Source organism: Cyprinodon variegatus, unplaced genomic scaffold (assembly GCF_000732505.1).
Source record: "Cyprinodon variegatus isolate N-32 unplaced genomic scaffold, C_variegatus-1.0 Scaffold139, whole genome shotgun sequence".
Lineage (NCBI taxonomy): Eukaryota > Metazoa > Chordata > Actinopteri > Cyprinodontiformes > Cyprinodontidae > Cyprinodon > Cyprinodon variegatus.
The window spans coordinates 860,446-881,972 of record NW_015150592.1 but is presented as its reverse complement, the minus strand read 5'-3'; the positions used below and the strand labels follow the sequence as shown (position 1 = coordinate 881,972).

Below are 21,527 nucleotides of genomic sequence, written 5' to 3'. Positions count from 1 at the left end.
TTGGTTAATTTTATTTCTTTTCATATTATATTTCTATTGTATTTTGCTGTGTGCTTCCATTTTATGTTTGTTCTTTTAATTTTTTTTGCTTGCATTAAGTATAATTCTCTCTTTACCCCTGTTAACGAAGATTGCAGCAAACCAGCACATGACTTACCTTATGTACAAATGGTCCTTTACAGATAAACATGCCTTGCCTCTTCTTTCAGGGTTTGTCAACCTGTGGAATAACATATTGTACATATTCTAACACAGTACCCTATGGCTAAATTTAATTGTATTTTTGTGCTGGATTTTGTTTTTTTTTAAGTAAAATAATATACCTACTTTTCACTTGTGGGACACTCAAATGCATCAGAATAATGGTATGTATTTAAGGAGATTAAACCCCAGCTAAAGTCTGGATTTCTGTTTTTACATAACAGCTTTGATCTGATGATGTTCAGTGCAGGATTTCTAAACATTTAACATGAATGTTCACCAGATGTTTCTATTGCGGTAAGTCATAACCCGGTGAATTTATCTGTAAAAAGGTAACCCTGTGAAACCTGTAACATCCACTGCATGAATGGACAGACACACAGACAGACTTTTATAGACACAAATATAGAATTAAAAATGAAAACAAATATTTTTCCAACAAATGTCTACTTTTGCTTATAGTTATAGTCTGCTTATAGTTAAAGTGGCTCAAGATATCCAGAGCTATCGCTATAGTTATGCTGTTATAGGCTTAGACTGCTGGAGGACATCATTCTGCTTCATTTGATCTCTATTCTCCCACTCTGCAGAATTTGTTGGTTCAATCTCTAACAATAAGCTCTCTGCTATCAGCTGTGCTGCTGCCAATAACACCACTGTTCATAAATGTTGGAGCTTGGCCTGTTTTTCAGTGTAGTCCTGTTTCTCTGACTGTGACTAGCTGGATGTGCTATCTTCATCCTCTAACATTAGAGATGGCTCCAAGCTCGTCTACCTGGCTGTGTGTTTCCTGGACATGGAAGCTGGGAAGCAGGGAGCTGGTTTACAGTTGCCTTTTGTATCTCTGCTTCTTTTTCTATGTCTGCTTCTGCCTCCTTTAACCACAGTCAGCCTCAGCAGATGGCCGCTCAGATTGAGTCTGGTTCTGCTGGAGGTTTCTTCCTGTTAAAAGAGAGTTTTTCCTCTCCACCCTCGCCACAAGCATGTTTAGTGTGAGGGATTGCCTTCGAGTCAATGAGTCAATGCAATCAACTGGTTTTCCTAAGATAGAAACTTTGAACCAATCTGACTGGATGATCTGGTTGAATTGTCTCTGTAAAGTGCCTTGAGACGTGTTGTGAATTGGCACTATATAAATAAACTGAATTGAATCTAATTAGGTTTTCTGTTCTTATCCAGACCTGAAAGGCTTTTCAATTAAGTTCAGAGTTGTATAAAGTACTGAAATCTCGGAGTCAAGTAAAAGTATAAGTACCTCTCCAAAATATGACTTTGGTAAAAGTCCAAGTCACTGACTGAAATGTTATTTGAGTAAAAGTCTTAAGTATCTGAAATGGCTTGTACTTAAGTATAAGAATTACTGTAAAAATAGATGTACTCAAGTAATTTAGTGAAAAGTATATTTAAAGTTAGACTGGCTTTGCAAAACAGGTGTATAGGTGTTGATGAACAAGCCCAGGCAAGACCAGACTTTGTAGTCAGTAGGTGGGGTCAAAACACTTGCGTTTCTCTCGCTCATTTATTTTTTTGTTACTTAGTAACTAAACCAAACATTGAAACTATATCGGAGTAAAAGTATGCAATTAAGTTCGTAAATGTAGTGAAGTAAAAGTGAAAGTTCTCAAAAAAATTTATACTCTCGGAAAGTATAAAGTACTCCAAAATATACTTAAGTACAGTAGTAAAGTATTTTTACTTCTTTACTATACAACACTGATTAAGTTCAACACTTCTCCAGATCTTTTAAGAATCCATTTCCACTCCCTGTGAAGATTATTCTTTTTACCTGTTTGGTTGCTTTCTGGAAGGAAACACTCACTTGAAAAATCCATTACGTTTATTATAGAAAGGCCTTCATTGTTGCTGTTTTTTTTGTTTTTTTTACAAAACACCAGACAGTTTAAACTAGACAGATTCTATAATTTAATCAAACATCACAATCATCAAAAAACAAAACAAAAACAAACATCTAACACGTGAAAAGTCTCTCTCTGTGTCACAGATCTTCAGTTCTGAAACTAGAATCACAACCTGATATCCCTGAGCAGAGAGGGAGGGAGATTAAAATTAGAATAACTGTCATGTTGTGTTCTACACTCTGTTTGGACCATTAAAAAGGTGAGATGATATGGCACAAAGTCGGCATTTATAATACATATTAATAAATTAAATTCCATTTGATCACATAGTATAAAACATCGTCTGACAGTACAAATAAAACATGAGTGCTTACAGATCTTGCCTGCACGGGAGCTGTGAGAACTAATAAGAAGCTTTGGCACCATTGAGATGTTATAGTTTTTCTGTCTCAAATGCAAAAATGTTCCAACCCTAAAGTGGATTTGATCATGTAATCATGTTCCTTTGTGAATGTTTCTATTGAAGGGAGATACCAAAAATCCCATTGCATTCTTTTAATGCCTTCACTCCTCGCATTATTTATTCAGGACCAAAAGTTTAAAAAAATATTCTTTCATTTAAAAAAAGACAGATGATGCCACATATCATGCAATTAAACCAACAGAAACAGTTGTGCTAAAAGCAACAAAGCCTGAAGCAAAATGCTACATTCATGCTGTGCTCCCTTTAGACATTTAGGATTTTGTTTTTTCTTTCAATCATCTTGTAAATCTGCTGAGATGTGTAAAACATTGTGTGCAGTCTTTCCCTTCTCAAAACAAAAAGCAATACCAACCAATTATATGATGACACATTTCATAATTGCTTCAGCTTAGTCGTTTAGACATGTTTGACATTATCATAAAAGGAAAATCCACTTAGTATTTATGATGACTGTAATTTTCATTTCTGTATTTTTATAGAAGCACCGGTTTGAATTTTCTTTTCAAATATTGTAAACCTTCGATCCTCTGACAGAAATCTTTGCTGATTTGAGCAGCATATGAAAACATTTCTTTCTAACCTTCCTGCTATAAAAAGTTAATGTTTATTTACATATAAAAGATTAATATGATCACTGAATTTAAATGTCCTTACTGTTGCGTCTCAGGAAGGATTAGAGAGCAGTGTTTTTGTGTATTCCCTCGCACAGTGCTTCTTTAACCTTTATGGCCAGTAATACATGTACCCCTTCACTATAAGACAGGAAAAAAGGAAAATATAAACCTAAAATGCAGCTTTTCAGCATATATTTTAGAATTTGTTTTGATATTCCTTTTTTGTTGGGTCAGAAATGTGTAGCAGTCGTTTTTTTTTTTTGCACTGTTATTAAAGAATCCATGTTTTATTAGAAGGCGTTCAAATAATATGCTCAATGTGAGTAAAAATTATTTACACGTTTGTAAAATTGTATGAAATGTATAAAAAATGTACTTCAAATGAACTAAGAACGCAAAGTACTTTGGTAGAAATATTCATGTTTTTAGGAGTCAGATGCTTTTATCGGTATGGTTGAAAACTGCTTGGCTTTATTTTGTTTTAGGGTATTTTCTAAACTATTTTTTCCATCTGGTTTCGATCCATCAGTTTTCCTTTTTTCAAAATTGCATGTATTTCAACAGCTCCAAGTTGGAACACAGCTACTGTAGCATTACTGTTCTAAAATGTCTCTTTATCATGATGGTACTGAACTATTGGAATATTCTGAGATAGTCCTTGATAAAAGATTGAGAAAAGCTGTCTCAGCGATCGTAGCCGTTGATCTTAACTGATCGATTTCAAACGGCTGTGAACATTTTCTATAACAATTAAATTTCCTGAAATGGATAAAAACTTTTTCAGCCTTTCTTGTATCTGTTTAGATCTCTGCCTCTTTATCTACAACCTTGTTCTCTCTTATCTTCCCTCAACAAATCACCTTCCAGTCCAAAAAGCGTTGTTTACTTATGCCTTGTTTATTGGTTGGAAAAGCTTGTCAGATCTGGACCTTAGCCAACTTCTTGGTGCATCTCTTAGTTTTGTCTCCTTTTGCAAGTTTTATCAGATTCATCGCAAAAAAGAAAAACACCCATTAGATTTATATTAAAAATTCTGAGCCACCAAAAGGACACTCATGTGCAATGCAGACGTTTGTCTTTAAATGTCACAGCCACAAAACCTTCTGTTTATCTTTTGCAACCCAAGCAGCACTTGAACGCAACAGTTCTCTCATTTTAGGGGTCTATTTTCTGCTTTGTTCGGAGCCCCTGCCGCTCCATGATATTCCACAGCTTGCGCAGGTTGGATTGGGTAATGGCATCGTCAGGCTTGAGCTGAAGAGCATGCAAATAGTTTGCCTCTGCCTCTGGAAGCTTCCCATTGAGGTGTAGGATAGCACCAAGGTTCATCAGAGCTGCTGGATACTGGAGGTGAAAGAAAAAAAGACATGAATCATTACAGGAGACAAGGTAGTGCCTTAGAAATTATGAGTGACATGAAGTGTTATGTTTCAGGATTGCACAGCTTGGTACCCTTATTAGGGCAAACTATTTTAAACCTGACCTTCTACAGTTCAATGTTAGACGCAGACATTTATCAAAGATGCATGTTTTTGGAACCAGGCCAGACTTTTTGCAAAAAACAAATACATGACGTGCTTCAACGTTTTTGGATCACACCAACATCTTTAAGAGACCTAAAAGTGCAATCCTTGGTTCGGAGCAATTAAAGGTTGAGGTTGAGCTGTGGTGAAATGTACTTATATTCAAAATATTTAAAGATGCATAGTCTTGACTGATATAAAATATCACACAAGCAGCAGTAGAAGATTATCAAGGCACTGGAGCTTAGTAATTAAATCAGTATTTATAAATAAGCAACAGTTAATCGTTTTTTTTCAGGGTACAGAATAAATCCATTAGATTTTAAACAGAAGGAATCTACAAACTCCTTAATAAATGTAACTGATAAATATACTCAAACCTTCTAGTTGTCTACACATCACCCCCACAAATCTGGCCTTGCTCCCAGGCTCCTGCACACTCACAGCATGATGTATGGGTAGAATTTTGGCAACCAGGCCATGCATTTTCTTTCTAAAACACGACAGTTGGTCTTTTTTCAAGGATTGATTTAACTGGTTTTCATTCTGTTTTTACCGACTGATCTTAAACCTTGTTTTCACACCCAGAGAAACAAACAAGCTGGTAAAAAAATGTTTCAAGCATAAACTGTTTCTCGACTCACATGATTTGAGCAAAATATGAAAGCTCTTATAACTCATCTTCTGTTTAATGTTCCTTACAAGCCTCATGTACACAGGTGAGACAATCTGCACTTATCTAGATAAATGTGGATTCCTCTGTCTTTGTAAACAGCAGAAGACTGGTCCTTGGAACATTAGGATGGAAACTGTGCACAGAAATATTATATACTATACAGAACTTCACAGAAGTTAGTCTGGCTTTCTTTTCTATATTCCTTCTTAAAGTCAGTTTTTTTTTTCTTGCAACATGACATTTTGAGAAACAGTTTTGTAGAACTTCATGTTTTTTTTCCTCTGGATATTACAGGATTTTCTACTTCCTTTTTAACACTGTTTGTTCTAATGTGTTTGCAATTATTGTCCTGCTTCAATAACTAATTGAGCAAATTTAGTAAAGCAAATTATTAACCGGGTAACTATTGACAATAAAGGACATAAACAAGCCCTACTAGAATAAACCAGTAAACCAATAAAGCAAGTTTCGCAGTCTTAAGATGTTTGGGTTTTATTATTTGTATCTGTATTCTGATAATTTTTTGCTTTTGACTATGGATTTTAGGTCTTAAGCTTATATGTATAATTACTTTTTTTTTTCTTACTTTTTATAAATGTTTTTGTTCTATTGATATTTCCCCATAAACCTGCATAGATAAAATTGTTGGTACCACTATTTAATAAAAGTTAATCCCTCAATGTTCATGGAAATAAGTTGAAATAAGTAATAATGAATTAAAAATCCATGAAGATGAACAAAAGAAAGTCACTGACATTGCTTTTCAACAATGCTCAAAGAATGACCTCCAGAATCCCTTGATAGTGTTGAGATTCCATTGTAACCTGGAGAGATTTAAGAAACCCTGTAATAAATGAAGTAGAGCAGTAGGGACAGTGTTCTTTTCATGATATGTTTTATTTTTTAGTCTGTGAACATAGAACTGATGTTCCTTGAGCTTAAAGTTGAAATTAAATTTCTTAATGTTTTCCTGGGCTTTTTTGTTATTATCCATGTCATTTGGGGATGTGCAGGGAGTTAATTTCTCTATTGTGAGTGCAATTTCTACTTTGTTTCTTTCTATGGATCTTAATTATTTATACATATTAGCTGTTAGGGGATGATCTTATAGTTCTAACTTTTAACATGTTTGTCTATAATTTTCTTTTCAAATCTTCTGAGACAACTCTTTGCTTTCCTCCCTCTGGTCCATGTTGAGTGCGGTATACACCATACCACCAAACAGCATAGTGACTACTTCTAGCCCTTTACATACTGTATAGGCCCAATGATTCATTACAAGAATGTAAATAACTGTGATGCTAATTAGTGGACACACCTTGATTTAACATGTCTCTGGTCATATTAGTCTTTTCTAGGTTTTTTCCAGCCCTGTTTCATGAATTATTATTTTTTTTAATAATTCCGTTAAAACATGATTGAAAAGCAATGTATGAATTTAATTTTTTCTTTTAATAGATTTTTTTTATTGTTACTTTTATCATATTCAAGTTATTTCTGTGATCATTGAGTTTTTCTTTCACTAAGCAAGGGGTACCACCAATTTTATCCAAGGGTTTTTTGCTGTCTTCTGAAATAAGATAATTAAGGACTTAGTTTGAGGCAATTGTAGGTTTTGTAAGAGATTTTATTAATATAAGGGAGTTTGTACTACGTCTGATCATCTCAGTGATCTTATAAAATTGGGATAAAAGTTCTAAAAATATTTTAAACCAAATCTTTGTGCATAGCCATATCATAAATACAATAAACATACAGTATTAACAGAATAGGAAATAGTCTAACCCTGACATAAGTATCCAGAAATGTCAAATAGTTTGAGACATTTTTGGGTAAATACATTTTCCATAGGGAAAGAAATTCAGATATGCATGCATTACCTTTTCTCTGCAAATACAGCAACTGCTGAATTTTTCATGACCTGAAACCTATTGGATTAAGCTGATATTTGAAACGGTGTCACTCACTAATCAGTAGGTGTGCAGGGAAAATGTCAAAGGAAAAACCCTCTTATCCTGACAAATGACGAGAGAAGCTCTCTGCATGTCTTGAGATGCACATGAGGGATTTCAGGGTATGTTCCAATAAGTTTCAGGCAACTTGTTTTAATACAGATAAATAAATAATCCTGCATTAGGGTTTATTCAGGCTCAAATAACCTTAAATCTGCAGAAAATAGATTTATATAATTAGAATACTTAAGGCCAAAGCATACATGGTAAAATAAAGCAAACCAAGCTTTCCTCCTGATAGTGTTTACTTTTCCTTTTTAAATCTGAAAATAATTTTTATACCGGATGCAATTGGCAGACAGGTATTGTTGTACAGTGCTACCATCTGCTAGCAGTACTTACTCACGCACCCATCAGCTTTAAACGCTACTTGTTTCTTATCCTTCTTGGCATTCAATATTTCTGTTTTCTTCTCTCTTTTCACACCTCCGCTAAGAAATCCTGAGGTTCCATTACTTGTTTACTTATTGCACACATGTGCAATATCTTACCTCCAGCCACAGAGTCTTTTAATGCTAATAAAAGCACAAAAGATTAAGATAAGAAGCAAAGACTGAATTAAAATCATTGATAAATAAATTGAAAGAAATATCTACATTTAAGGTTCAAACACTGAAATATTGGAACAAATCATTTAGGAAACATCTGATGTAGATGAAGGCTTGCTTGAACTAATTCATAGTAAAGGTGGGGATAAAGGATTACTGATAAGGAAGGTTTGAAGATACATCTTCAAAGAATGCAGCAATATAAACTGGTTAATGCGGTGGAGACATGAAGGTCAAATCCCTTTTTTTTTTACTTTAAAGGTGCATAAGTCAGAGAGCCCACAATGGCAAACCAGACCGCATAACAAATCACTCCAGGAAGCTTCCCTCCAGGCCTTGTTCCCATGATTTTAAATGGGTTCTTCTACAGCACACTACCACACACCCTTCGTCTTTGAACTGACTGATGTACCCAAGACAGAAACAGGATGTAATATCTCCAAACTTCCTTAGCCATGTCTGCTGACATCAACAGACTTGGTATCCCCCAAGGCTACGTCTGTTTAACTACACTAAGATGATCGAGTGTTTACTCCGAAGCCGTGACTTAAATGTAGAGGGTGCAATAACCACTAAACTCATTACTCTGTTTTTTTGCTGTTATGATTGCTAAAGCACATCCAGACACCATCTCGCAGATATACGCAGTTTCTATTTTCTGCTTAGCCTTGTTGGAACAACACAGTTAGACCACAACGTCAGACTGATGGGGGGAAAAAGTGCATAGTGTTGTAAATTGAATTTACAGAGCAGACGTGTGTGTGCAGCAGTTCCATATTAAATGCAAACAGACCCAGGTACTTACATCTGGTCTGAGGCTTGCTGCGCGTTTATACTGCCGCTCTGCTGCCTCATTTAGGTTGGCTTGTCTGAGGAGGAAGAGGAACACAGGTTAAAAAAAATAAACCTAACCAACAAACAAATCTTTAATCCATTTTGTAGCATCTATGCATTGTTTATTTGGGAAAACAATCCACATTAACATTCCTTATTTGTAGAGTGCCTGAGTAGGAAGGAAAAATGTTGCACAGATTTGCTTTAACTGCTCTATAATGGGCAATTTAAATGCAGTTAGTCAAAGTTCTATCATCCTTTAAAAAGAGAAGCAGCACAGTACACTTTCAGCTCTATATTTATGACTACTTTGAAACAAATGTTATGCATAAGAATGCTGATTCGTTTTGAAATAGAACTACTGCGTGTCACACAAATATCCCATGCTTATTGATACAAACCCTAATGCATTTTAGTGGGATTCGTGGGAGATGCATACTTTTGAAGTGAAAGGAAATTATAAAATCCCTTTAGAACCATATTTCACTCTAATCTTTTGGCTGGATGTCTGTACCCTCTTTGCTCGTCTACTGACTGAAGTTTTCCAGTTCTAAAACAGCTCAAACTCAGTCGGACTGAATAGAGCATGCCCCTGAAGAGCAATGTTTAAGTCTTCCAAGATAATAACTTCTTAATTTGGGTCAGTGCTTTGATTAGGCCATTTAAACAATTTGATATGTTTCTATCTAGATTATCCCACAGCTCTGCAAGAATATTTTAGGCTTCTATCCTGCATGAGGGTGAATCACTTTCTAAATCCTTTGCAGGCTCTATTACATCTACTTTAAAACGTGTCTTGTGTTCAGCTTTACGTATCCCTACAACTCTGCCATCTTGTTGAAAAGTATTTTGATACTGCCACAATGCTTTTATGTGGAAATAACACATGCAGGTTTTAAATCGTGGTCCCATCAAATAAGAAAACTTGTTAAAAGGTTAAAACAAGAGACAGAATCAATACAAACATCTGAGATATGATTAGAACTGTTTTCTGGAACATATTTAGTGTCTAATGTTACAACCTTTTTCTTGCACTGAACATTTCATTGTTTGCATGTTCATTTTCGGAAACTATTAATGTCTTCTTCCTTTATTGATACTTGAAACTTTCAGTTATGTTAATAAAAATTAGGTAATATATATATAACTGTGGTTAGTTTAGACCAAATTGTTTCATAGACAGAAAAAAAACAAAAAAACAAATGTGTAACAAATACAAGAAGGAAAATGAATAAGTAAAATACCTAAAACAAAGTAATGCTTCATATAACTAAAAATGCATCAGCAGAAAATGTTAAGAATAAAAATGTAAGGATTTTATAATCTCAATATTTAAAAATGAATGCTTTTTAAAAGAATGAACTCCAAATTGTACTGAAAGCCTGTCCAGAGTTTCCCTTTCTTTTCACTCAGCTTTAATGGGCTCCATCCCTCAGTTGACCCTAAAGGGGATTAATCAGTTACAAAAAAATCACAATATAAATGTAGAGATAGACGGACACTAGTGAACATTGACCTGTACATGGTACTGCTATTTTTAATGTTGCAGCACTATTGAAAACCTCTGCATTTAAACCATCCCCTTGGGGAGCAGTGGGAGTTTAGAAAATCTAATTTTTGGACAAATCTCTACTATAATAAGCTGACTTACAAAACATTTATCATGTTTTGTTGAAACTATGGATAAACATCCGTGCCGATCAGCATCCACTAACTATACGGATTAAATATACTGGATCCAAAAACCTTCGAACACCAGTGAGTCCCCCCTTTCACGTTACAGCTGCACATATAAGTCACCAACAGTTCATGTACTCCATACATAGAGGGAAAAAAAATGGAAGTAGACGTTTATTTGCCAAAGCTAATAAAGTACAAAAAAATCCTTACTGACATGGTAACTCATATTTATGGAGACATGAGTAAATCATGGCTTTGAACTTTTTGAGTTCACTCAGGTTCATGTTTTCATTACATGTTAGCTTCTTTCCTTTGTTTTGTTTGGGGTTATAATAGATGTAAAAAATAAAAATAGATATAAAATGGCAAATAAAGACATATACTTAAACCGTTTTGATAAAAAAATGTCCCATATCATTGTGCAATCTCGCTCCAATTACTTTGTATTTCTGGAAGAATAATTCATTTACATGCAAACAACTAAAATATACCTCAGTTTATTAAATTATGTGTCATGGTTTTGGCTGAGGTTGGAGGACCCAAATGCAGAGGCAGGGAGGCTGAGGAGATTTCTTGCAGTTTAATGGGGAAAAAACAGTAAACAAAGGCAGGAATCTAAAAAAACAACTAATAATGTAAACCCAACCAGAACCATGGAGACATCAGGGGAAAATAAACACGAGGAGCGAGGGAGAGACGAGGTAGGAAGAAAACAGCATGGGAGGACAGCAAAGACAAGGAACCAACAAAGAGTGACAGCAGAGGGAGAGTATATGTAGCTGACTGAGACAAAGGCAGGGTTAACGAGCAGATAAGGAGCAGGTGTGAGTGGAGACGAGGAAGCCAAGGGGAAAGGAGCACACACATGAGGGCACAACAGAAAAACCTGAGAACTAACATAAATCTAGAAACTACAACAAAATATGTATTAAACCAATAAAACTAGAAAACAAGGAGCAAAGTAAAGCACAACAGAACCAAGACCATGAAATTATGTATCCCTAAAATATATGTTCTACAGTTAGTGTCACCTTCTTTAGCTAAAATACTTAAATATTTGTCATCTAACATCAATCTGAAGACCATCTTTTCAGCTGTAAGACATTAAAGGGATGTAAAGCACCTTTCAAATCAACCCACAGCACCTCAGTGAGTGCTATAAATTGTCAGTCTGTACTTGGTGGATTTAGTGATGTGCTCACAGTCACTGCTGTGCATCAGTGTCCAGCTCTGTTTCAGTTTTAAGGATGTTTTTAACTGCCCTCTGATGCAAATTTCATGGTGGGGCAAAAATCATTAGCACCCACCAAAAAAAAAAACAGTTTTAAACTTGACAAAACTCCTTTAAAATGCTACTGATATTTAAATTTAAAGTAAATTAAGTGATACATCATACCTTACTTTTAGCCATTTTAAGTAGAAATAAATAAAAGGTGTTATTAATCACCAGATTTTTTTTATGCATTTTACAAAATTCTTTTAATACATTTCTCCAGTTTTGACTGGCCTCTTACATTGCTTGAGTTTGTAACTATTATCCAAATAAGTCCCTCAAACATAAAGCTTTTGTTTGGTTTGAAGTATCTTTTAATTGTGGATTAAATCTACACAAGCCCAGACTTGCTGCTCATCTTCACAATTCATTTTAGCGTTAACAGGTGCTTGTCATATTATTAAACTCTAATTGCTTTGGATTGATGTTCCAAGGCGTCTCCACTGAACACAACCAGTCAGTCGGAACACGGTAGGCTAATCTGTCATTTGGATTTATTCCTGCGCTTACAAAAGCAAACCCCAGAACTGAGATTTGAACTTGTTACAAATGTGCTGGTGCTCAGAGAGTGATGCAGCCAGTAATGACTTCAGCAGATATGTAGAGCAAAAACGAATTGGGGTCCATAATTCAAATATTCCATTCAGCTGCGGAGATGCTGGGAGAAGGAGGTTGTGTTAAGTCCCTTTTGGCACTTTTTAGGATTTATAAGATGATTGTTGATATGCTTGCCAGACTTACGAAGAAAAATTCTCCAGCGGCTCTCTTTATAAGCCCTGGTGTAAAAAATCTTTATGATGGACTTAAACTGCTTAGATCTTTATATGTACATCATATAACAACTTATATATTTAAATAATGGTACTAAAAGAGGGTAATGGAAAATAATGCAAAGATACTGAAGGTGTTGGCAACAACCTGCAAATATGGGATGCCAAACAGGAACATGAACATGTAGTGGAGCTGAGGAAGCCCTGTTTGGCTGTCGTTCTTTTTTTTAAGTACAAGCATTTTAAGCCAACCTTAGCATGTGAGCAGCATTGAAGACCACATCAAATTCATCCATGTCGAGCTCCGCAGCTTTTTCAGCCATCTGTGCAGCTTCTTTAGGACGCGACTGCTCCAAAAGGAACTGACCTGGAGAGAAAAAATACTATATTTATTTCTTTCAATCCTTAAGCGGAACTAGATCAACAGTAAGACGTAACATGACTAATTGTTTTTTCTTTCTTGCTGTTACATCTTGCTCAAAATTGAGATCATGCTTCCTTGGTGATGGGTTATTTTTTAAGAGTATTTAGAGATATACTGCGCTAAACCTTACATCTGAAACCTTCAGGCTTGTCAAGGCGATTTTGGGTTTGTTGTATCCGACAACCTTCTTGGTCTGTTAAAGGGTCCGATCCAGCCAACTGCATAGAAAACCTGCTTCAAGATTGGGAAACTTTAAAGCTACCCTCCATGGTGGCTTCGATTGGACCGACCTAACCACTTATCATGCAACAAACTGGCAGATTTGCACTTGCAACCTAACATAGATATCAATATCACTCCCTCAACACTGATGCCAAACACCAATGTCAGGTTTGCCTATCTGTTTCTGGTTCACTCTCATAATGTTTATGGTGATGAAAGTCAGATATATGTGCCTATTAAAAAGAATGCTCTGCTACTGGTATGCCTTAATGACATTAAAGCCTGATTGGCTCTGAACTTTCTATATCTTGACAAGGAAAAAACTGAAGTGAAAAAGTTCGGCCCCAGTAACCTTTGTGAATCCCCCCTGTTGACTTGAGCCTTTTGACTGTTTTTTTAAAGCCTGTCATCTCAAATTTGGGTTTTAAGATGGACAGTGATTTTAGATTGGATCAGCAAATCAGCTCTATAGTAAAGTCCAGTTTTTATCATATCAGGCAGTTCACCAATGTCAAACCTTTTCTTGCACAGTAACATTTTGAAACCATAATCTCTGCCTTTGTTACACCTCGGCTGGACTACTGTAATGCACTTTATTTCGGGGTGAGCCAGTCCTCCCTCCCACATCTCCAGTTGGTGCAAAATGCAGCCGCACGCCTTTGAACTGGAGTACATAGGAGGGAGCACAAAACTCTCATCTTGGCTGCCTTCCATTAATTGCCACTTGCATTTTAGAGATCATTTAAGATTTTTTAATATGTTTTGAAGTCTTTAAATGGCTTGGCCCCTCCCTACCTCTCTAAGCTTCTTCACCCCTTTGCTCTCACTCGGGGCCTCAGGGCAGCTCATCTCCTGTTCCTGGAGGTACCAAGGTCCGAACGGCAGCTCAGAGGAGTCAGAGCTTTTTCAGTTGCTGCTCCAAAATTGTGGAATGAGCTCCCCTCAACATTAGACAATCCTTTTCACTGTCCATTTTTAAAACTAGTCTTATAACCTATATTTATTCTTTGGCTGTTCATGAGACTCTCTCTGTTTTTGCATTTGTAGTTTGTTTTATTGTTTTTATTTGGTTTTATTTGTTTCAATTAATCCATTTTATTATATTTATATTATTTCTTTCAACTTTGATGTTGTTTTTATACAATTTTAACTTTATACAATATTCAATTCAAAGTACACTTTTTCAGTCAACATATGAACGTCTTTTCTGTCTCTTGCATTTATTTTTTACTACCTGCTCTCCTTCCCTCTTCTTCTATCTTCCCATTTGTGGCGACATTACCAAGCCACTCACTGGTGTTGCATACAGCTCTTTTGGCTTTGTGTAGTTTTATTTTTAAGCTCAAAAGTCTGTGCAGTTAAAGTATTTAACACTGTTTCGATTTAGTCTTAGCTCCAGTGCCATTTAGGTAATTAGCATCTGATAATGCTTCTTCTCTTTAGATAACGTTTACATGGATGTGGCTGTTTCAAACAGGAAAGTAATAAAACCAAGATCTACAACATCACTATGATCTTATTAATCAAATAGTTACTTTGTTCAGGGGGATAAAGCTCTGCAACTGGAAACAAATATTAGTCCCAGACTGATCCACAGCAGTGAAAAACTTAAAGAAGGCTTAAAGCTGTAAATTATTAAGAACTGTTATGGTAGATTTATAAATTACCACATTTTATTACTAATCTACAACTGCTATATTAAACCAAAAAAGAGAGTTTCTCATTTAGGGCATAATGCACAATGTATTTTGCAAACTCAACAATTACAATAAGATATTGTTTTTAATATTTTTACATCAGATACATTGTTCTGTCACACACGGCTTTTCTGTGTGAAAGGTTTTAGTTCTTGGTTTGAATTATTCTTTCCTATAATGCTTTGTCGTGCAATGGGACTTAGATATCAAAGTAAAACTAAAGAGATGGAAGCTTCTGGTGAAAGACCTCAGATGATTGGCAACTTTCAAGGACATGGCTGAAAATGCGAGGATATAAATGCTTTGTTCACTGTTGTTCCAGAACAAAAATGGGATGGCAGTAATTCATGCGCTCTCTTGGGGGAGTCTTGCCACCTGGTGAGGTTCTCACAAAGTGCCCATAAAATATCAGTAAAGCCAGACGACAGATGTTATCAAATGTAAAAGGATAGGAATGTGTAGCGGCTCAGATGAGGTTTCTCGCCCTGGGTTTGAATGAAAGCAGCACATACTGGGTCATTTCATGGGCTGTTTACGTTAAAATGTGCTGCAGAGCACAATGACCGGAAAGAGGACCTTGTCTGCAGCATTCAGTGTCCTCCTCTCCAAGCGCACTCCCACATGCATGTCCCTGAGTATTTATCTCTTGTGTTACATCGTGGACAGATATCATCACTCCTTACACACTCATACTTGAGGCTCATCCAACAAATTCATGATAACTACGGTGGACAGACTGAAGATAAAGAATGAAAACAGCCTGAAAAAAACATCACCTTTACCATAGGGCTGCAAGATAATGATAAAAAAACATAGAGCAATGAGTTTAAGGGCTTCAGAACAGGAAACAACTCAGTCCAAAGACAGCAACATATCGCCTGCTGCAGACTAAGCTTAATGTAAGGATAACAAACAAGAGAGAGAAGCAGGAAGAATTCAGCAAGATAAGGAAGTCAAAGAAGAGGACATTGCACAATACAGCTTTCAAGAGAGGAGGATGGTTTTCATTTCCTATGAATATCCTGGAGAAATTAATTTAGAGCACCCAGGAGCCTGTTTCTTCAAACTGTCATGAAATACTGCACCTTCAGAAGAGGCAACACAGTGTAATGCGTTTCTGTGTGTATTGTACAGTAATTACTGTATCCCAGCGTGTCTCTGTGCACCAGTTTGCACCATTGGCAAAACTTCAGACAGCTCTAACTTCAAACGCTGCCAGCAACAAAGCTAACAGTCACTTGGAGTACTTGATATTATTAACTATAAAGGAGATGCAGATACACACATATAATTCTATCAACGACATCTCAACAACTACAGTATCAATCCTGGCCCTCAAGGAAAAGGCCAGAGGATATCGCTGCTCCTAGTAGATTAACTTTGAGTTATTCTGCAGTAGAGAGAAAAATGCCACCCTTTATATTTCCCACTTTTTTATTCAGATTGTTTTTATATGCCTGCGTTTAACCAAATTAAGGCAAAGCAATTTTCACCAAGATAGAACATAAGTCAATAAACTGATACAGAGCATATTTACAAAAAAAAAAAAATTAAATCCCTCTTTATTCAATTATTGTAAAATGTAGCAAATTAAAAAAATTAAGCTTTCTATTTCAGTTGAGGGATCACATGCAAGTTTAAATCATAAATGTTCAGATAAGGCAAAGGCTCTAAAAAACATAACATTTTATGAATGTTATAGTCAGATACTGTATAAATAGCTAATTCAAATTAACTAAGGCTTATTGTAGCTATAAGTCCATTGCAAGAAACAAAGATTGTTCAAGCCTAAATGTGTTCAATCATCTAATCAGCCTGGCTAAAGAGATGTTCTGTAACAGCTGATGACAAACGACTAACCAAAAGTGTTATGTTTCATAGGGTGTCAGGATCTGCAAATTAGGTTTTGGTTTTTATTTGGTTTTTGATGACTTTCAAAATTCTGTTATTTTTGCTATTTGGGATTTGCCATATCAGTTTGGTTTGTTCACTTTTGTCCTGTGTCTTATAGCTTAATGCTCTTTAATGTTTCTTAGTGTTTTATTTGGTTTTATCTTTTCTTTCTCTAGTCATTATTTCTGTATTATTGGAGTGGTTCTCTTATTTTCTTCCTTGAATTTTCACATATTTAATAATTTTTCCCTCACCAAAACCTTCCAATTAGTAGATTGCCTTCACCTGTGTGTCCTAATTGTCCTATTGTTTCCACCTGTTTTCTTCATTACTTAAGCCTTCAGTTTGCTGTCAGTATTTTTTGAGTCCCTAATTTTTACTTCAAGTCTTCATGTTCATGCAGATTTTTATGATTTCCAGTCACCACAACTTGACAATTATCAAACTCACTATGCTGCTTCTTAGATCTTATCTTAATGCTGCAACCCACCCCCCTCAGTGAAGTATGCATGGGTCGAGTTCACCATGAGGGTTTGAATTCACAGGTTACAAGCATGCAAAAACTGGATCATTGGGACACTATGGGTTTAATCAATAATTGCACTTCTAATAATAATAATTATTCTTCTAATAACTGACATTGAAAATAGCAGGACCCATCACTGTTTTTGCAATGTTACTTCAAAAAAATAAAACTGCAACAATAAACAGCTTTGTATATGCAATTACAGTAATTAAATAAAAGACATTTAAGAATAAGTATTGATTTTTTTGTTATCATTTTGTGTTTTTCATTGTTTGATAAAGACATTTTTTTTAGAATCACTCAAAAACTGATTAAAAAATGTAAATCCACTTCCATTAACCTTTGAAGAAATTGACCATTTAACAAGATCCTACATATGATGTTTCTATATTAGCTCCTCAGTCATATATAATAATTGAATAGAATAGGTTTTAGTGACTCAATAATTAATACATTTAACTTTTTATTATTAATTATTTTCACCAAATTTTTGGAAAGACAATGAGAGGAATTTTGCGTTATAAATTCATTAAAAAGTATTATGTTCTAATTTTTAACAGAGTATCTTGGTTAGGAAAATGTGAGGAATTAAGATGTAACAGAGGTCAGTTTCAGAAAGCAGGTTTAACAAACTCGGATTCAAATCCTTAACTCTAATTTGATCTAGCCTAATGTCGGGAACTCTGAATTTTCGGTTTCACAACGGCTGCTGTGCATTACTTCAAACAACTCTGAGTAGTTCCACTCAGAGTTGAACACGTGCGTAACAAGTATGAAAAGCTGTTATCAGTGGAGCCCCGTTTTGGCAAATCACCATGATGACAGGAAACAGGAAGTGCCAATTTCATCTTACTGAAACTAGAGATTATAATGCAGGGAAAAATGACCACAAAGGAGAGGAAGATGGCGAAGGAGAAGATTCTTGCTCGAGTTATCGAGTAGGTTTATATAAAGCGGGCTTTGGCAGGCCGTTTTAACATTTATTAAAAGCCACCCATTCTCTATTGTTGCAATTGTAGACCACTAAAAAAAGAGTCTTCCTGTTCAAAATGACATTCCTGTGGGAACTATGATAACAGATTTTCTAAATTACCTTTTTGCAGCAGAAACTGAATTTCTGAATGTAAAAAAAAAAAATGGTACTAGTAAGAATTAATTGTATACATCTAAAAATGTTTATACATTTTAAGTGGTATTTTGACATTTATCAGCTTGACTGAATATGTATTTATGATATCTGAAATACATTTCTTCATGTTCAAAATGATATAAATGATGACTAGATGAATATTGAGATCTAAAAATGTATTTCTAGACATCCACAATGTTTTTTTCTAGATATGGAGAATGTCATTTAGTTTGAAATAGTAATTTTGACATGGAATAGCGTGCAGGTGGCAAGCGCGCACAACCCATGTGCGGAGGCCTTAGTCACGGACACGGCCAACGCGGTTCGAATCCGACCTGTGGTCCTTTGCAGCATGTCTCTCCCCCTCTCACATACCCCCTTTCCTGTCAGCCTACTGTCGAAAAAACAAGCCACTAGTGCAGCAGAAACTCCAAAAAAAAAAAAGAAATACATATTCAGTTAAATAAATACATAACAAAACGTCTTGGCAAATAGCCTGTTGTAACCACGATAGCATTATGATTTATTTCTTGAATGGTAAGGGATCAATATATCTATTTATTTGAAATTACCTGGCAGCAGGTGAAGTTGAAGTCTAAAAAACATTCTAATAAATGGAACTTGTTCATCATCTTATTGGGTTACTCTTCAGTTTGATTCTGTCTTCCATCACACAGTAAATACAGTAAAAAGTGATTGAAGTGCAGCTGGTTTGGATGTTATCATATCAACAAATGGTCATTATTAGCAGAAATCCATAGAATGGCTTAAGGTTGTGCCAGTAGGCTACATTTTGTTTAGAAGAACTTCAAAAACATGCCAATCACTGACACATTATGCAGATATTTTTGGAAACATGATTAATGTGAAATCTTGAAAAAAAATATTTGAAAAGTGGTTCACTGTACCTAAAAATAAATGTTTTAAATGTCTTACCATAATGCATGTAGCAGTTTCCTTTAGTTGGATCTAGCTGAATTGCTCTCAAGTAATATTTCTCTGCCTCAGTCTTCTCCCCCTGAAAGAAACATATAGACAACTCAAACCTAATATTTCAGTACTGTTATAATCAGGGACTAGGGAGCAGATGGGAGCAAAAACAATACATATGACATTCCATATTTCTCCATATTTTCTATCATGTTGACTTTCTAAATCATAAATTATCATGACTTATCACAGCATACTAACAAAACCATCAACTTTTTAATCAAGCGTTGTAGAAAACTACTCAGGAAGAATGTCAGTGTGTTTATGAGTGTGGAGCAGCATATAAAATCAGATGGAAAAAAACAAAAACTTTAAACTTCTGTTTCATGCTTGAACACTGATTGCTTCCATATTGGTGGTGGGATTGCCATTCAAAAAGAAATGAGAGGGCCGTTCACATTAACTTTGCCTCATTAGGTTCTTTCCATTTCTGCACTTGTTCCAAATGAATAAAGGGGGAATATTATGCCTGGGTAGCCTATTTCTTTGTTCCTTCCTTTTTGGGTTCATCTAAATGTCTCCTCTAACCATCTATCAAACCAGAGAGTCATCTTTGGAAGATGAAAGGCTATAGGCGAGTGTTAAAAGAAAGGGAAAGTTTTTAAAATAACAAATCAAGGCTATTTGGTGATTCATCCCTAATACTTAGAGTTACCAAAAACACCTGGATGCATTTCTACTTTTATATTATTGCAAAGGTATTATACTATAGCTGCTATACTTTGCTGTTTATACTGGGTTGTCAAAAATGGCAAGATATTTTCCTTTACGACATGGAAACCTTAATGAAATAATTTTCTCTATGCCCCAAGATTTACTATGGATTTTGCCAAACTTGCCATCTGTAACAGCTTTAAGTTTTTATAACAAGCTTTCATGTTCCTACCTTCCTACCTGAAGAACAGGGCCTTTTTTGTGTCTGTTTGAGTATGTAACTCTACATTAAAAAAAAAAAAAACAGTCCATCTTACAGCCCCTAATATACTGTAGCTACATGTTCCCACTAACTCCGATTTTAATACACAACAACCTAAGTTACCATAACTATGCAAATAACACACAGCTAACATTACAATGTCACCAGGTGATATCAAGCACTGTGTAAGTGCTGTATATAGAAGAAATCAATGCAATGTTGTAGAAATATTATCCAGCTTATTAAAAACAAAACTGGAGTAACAGTTTTAGGACTAAAGGAAGAGTGTTTAAAGGTTAGCTTACAGCTCTGGTCAATGCAGAAAGAAACCATCAATCAGGCTCCAAATCTGAAGCCTGATTCAGATTTGGAGCCTTCTGAGGCAAAGGTTCTAACAAAGACAGCCTCCTTTTACCTTAAGAGCACTTCCAGGATTAAAGGACTTATTGATTGATTACTGCAATGACGTTTTCACCATGTAGGTCTTCCTAAAAAAGAGGATCGAACAGCTGCAGTTTGATTTAGAATGCTACTGCTGGTGTCCTCACTAAAACTAAGAAAGTGGAGCACATCAGCCAGGTTTTAAGGTCCTTAAACTGGCACTGTCATCTAAGAAAAGAATTTAAATTACTTTTTTTTGTCAATAAATCAATGAATGACTTAGCACCTAACTACACTCCAGTTTTTTTTGTCGTCACATCAACTGCCCACAGCTCTCAGTTGTTCTACTTTAGGTCTACTCTACATTCCCATTAATGAGAACCAAACATGGAGAAGATGCTTTTAGTTCCTATGCTCCACCAGTTTGGAATACGCTCCCAGAAAACTGTACAAAATTTAAAAACCCCAAGTGGCTTACAAATCAAAACTAAAAAAATTTTGGTTTAGAGTTGTCAGTTACTGTGCTATCTAAACGCTAGCAGTTTATTTTATTTTTTTTGCCTAACTTTCTTTAATTTATTATAGATTAAGATCTATTGAAAAACAACTCAACACCATAATACCTCTTACACCCAAGTATATCATGCTACTTTTTGAAATAGTTCATGGGGTCATGTTTTAAATGCTAAATGTTAAAGATAAAAAATATGAATTTTGTTTCTTACATGGAGTCTATTGACTCTGCAGACTGTTGATGCAGAGTCTGTGGAATGTTAAGTGGTCAGAGGATTTCACTTAAGGAACCCTTTTACAAGGGTGCATTATATCAAATTACAATACTTGAATTCACTGACCTAATGATGGTGACCCACTCT

General features: G+C 35.4%; 1 protein-coding gene across 1 annotated transcript in view; it reads right to left on the bottom strand.

Moving 5' to 3' along the window:
- Positions 1-4,049: 4,049 nt before the first annotated feature.
- The window catches only part of tmtc2 (transmembrane and tetratricopeptide repeat containing 2), a 67,354-nt gene continuing 49,876 nt past the window's right edge, over positions 4,050-21,527 (bottom strand). The window contains exons 9-12 of the mRNA XM_015376708.1: positions 19,302-19,383; positions 12,727-12,841; positions 8,723-8,786; positions 4,050-4,502 (exon numbers count right to left, since the gene is read on the bottom strand). Of these exons, the coding sequence (XP_015232194.1) occupies positions 4,314-4,502; positions 8,723-8,786; positions 12,727-12,841; positions 19,302-19,383 (450 nt within the window). The 3' untranslated portion in view covers positions 4,050-4,313. The remainder of the gene's footprint in view (positions 4,503-8,722; positions 8,787-12,726; positions 12,842-19,301; positions 19,384-21,527) is intronic.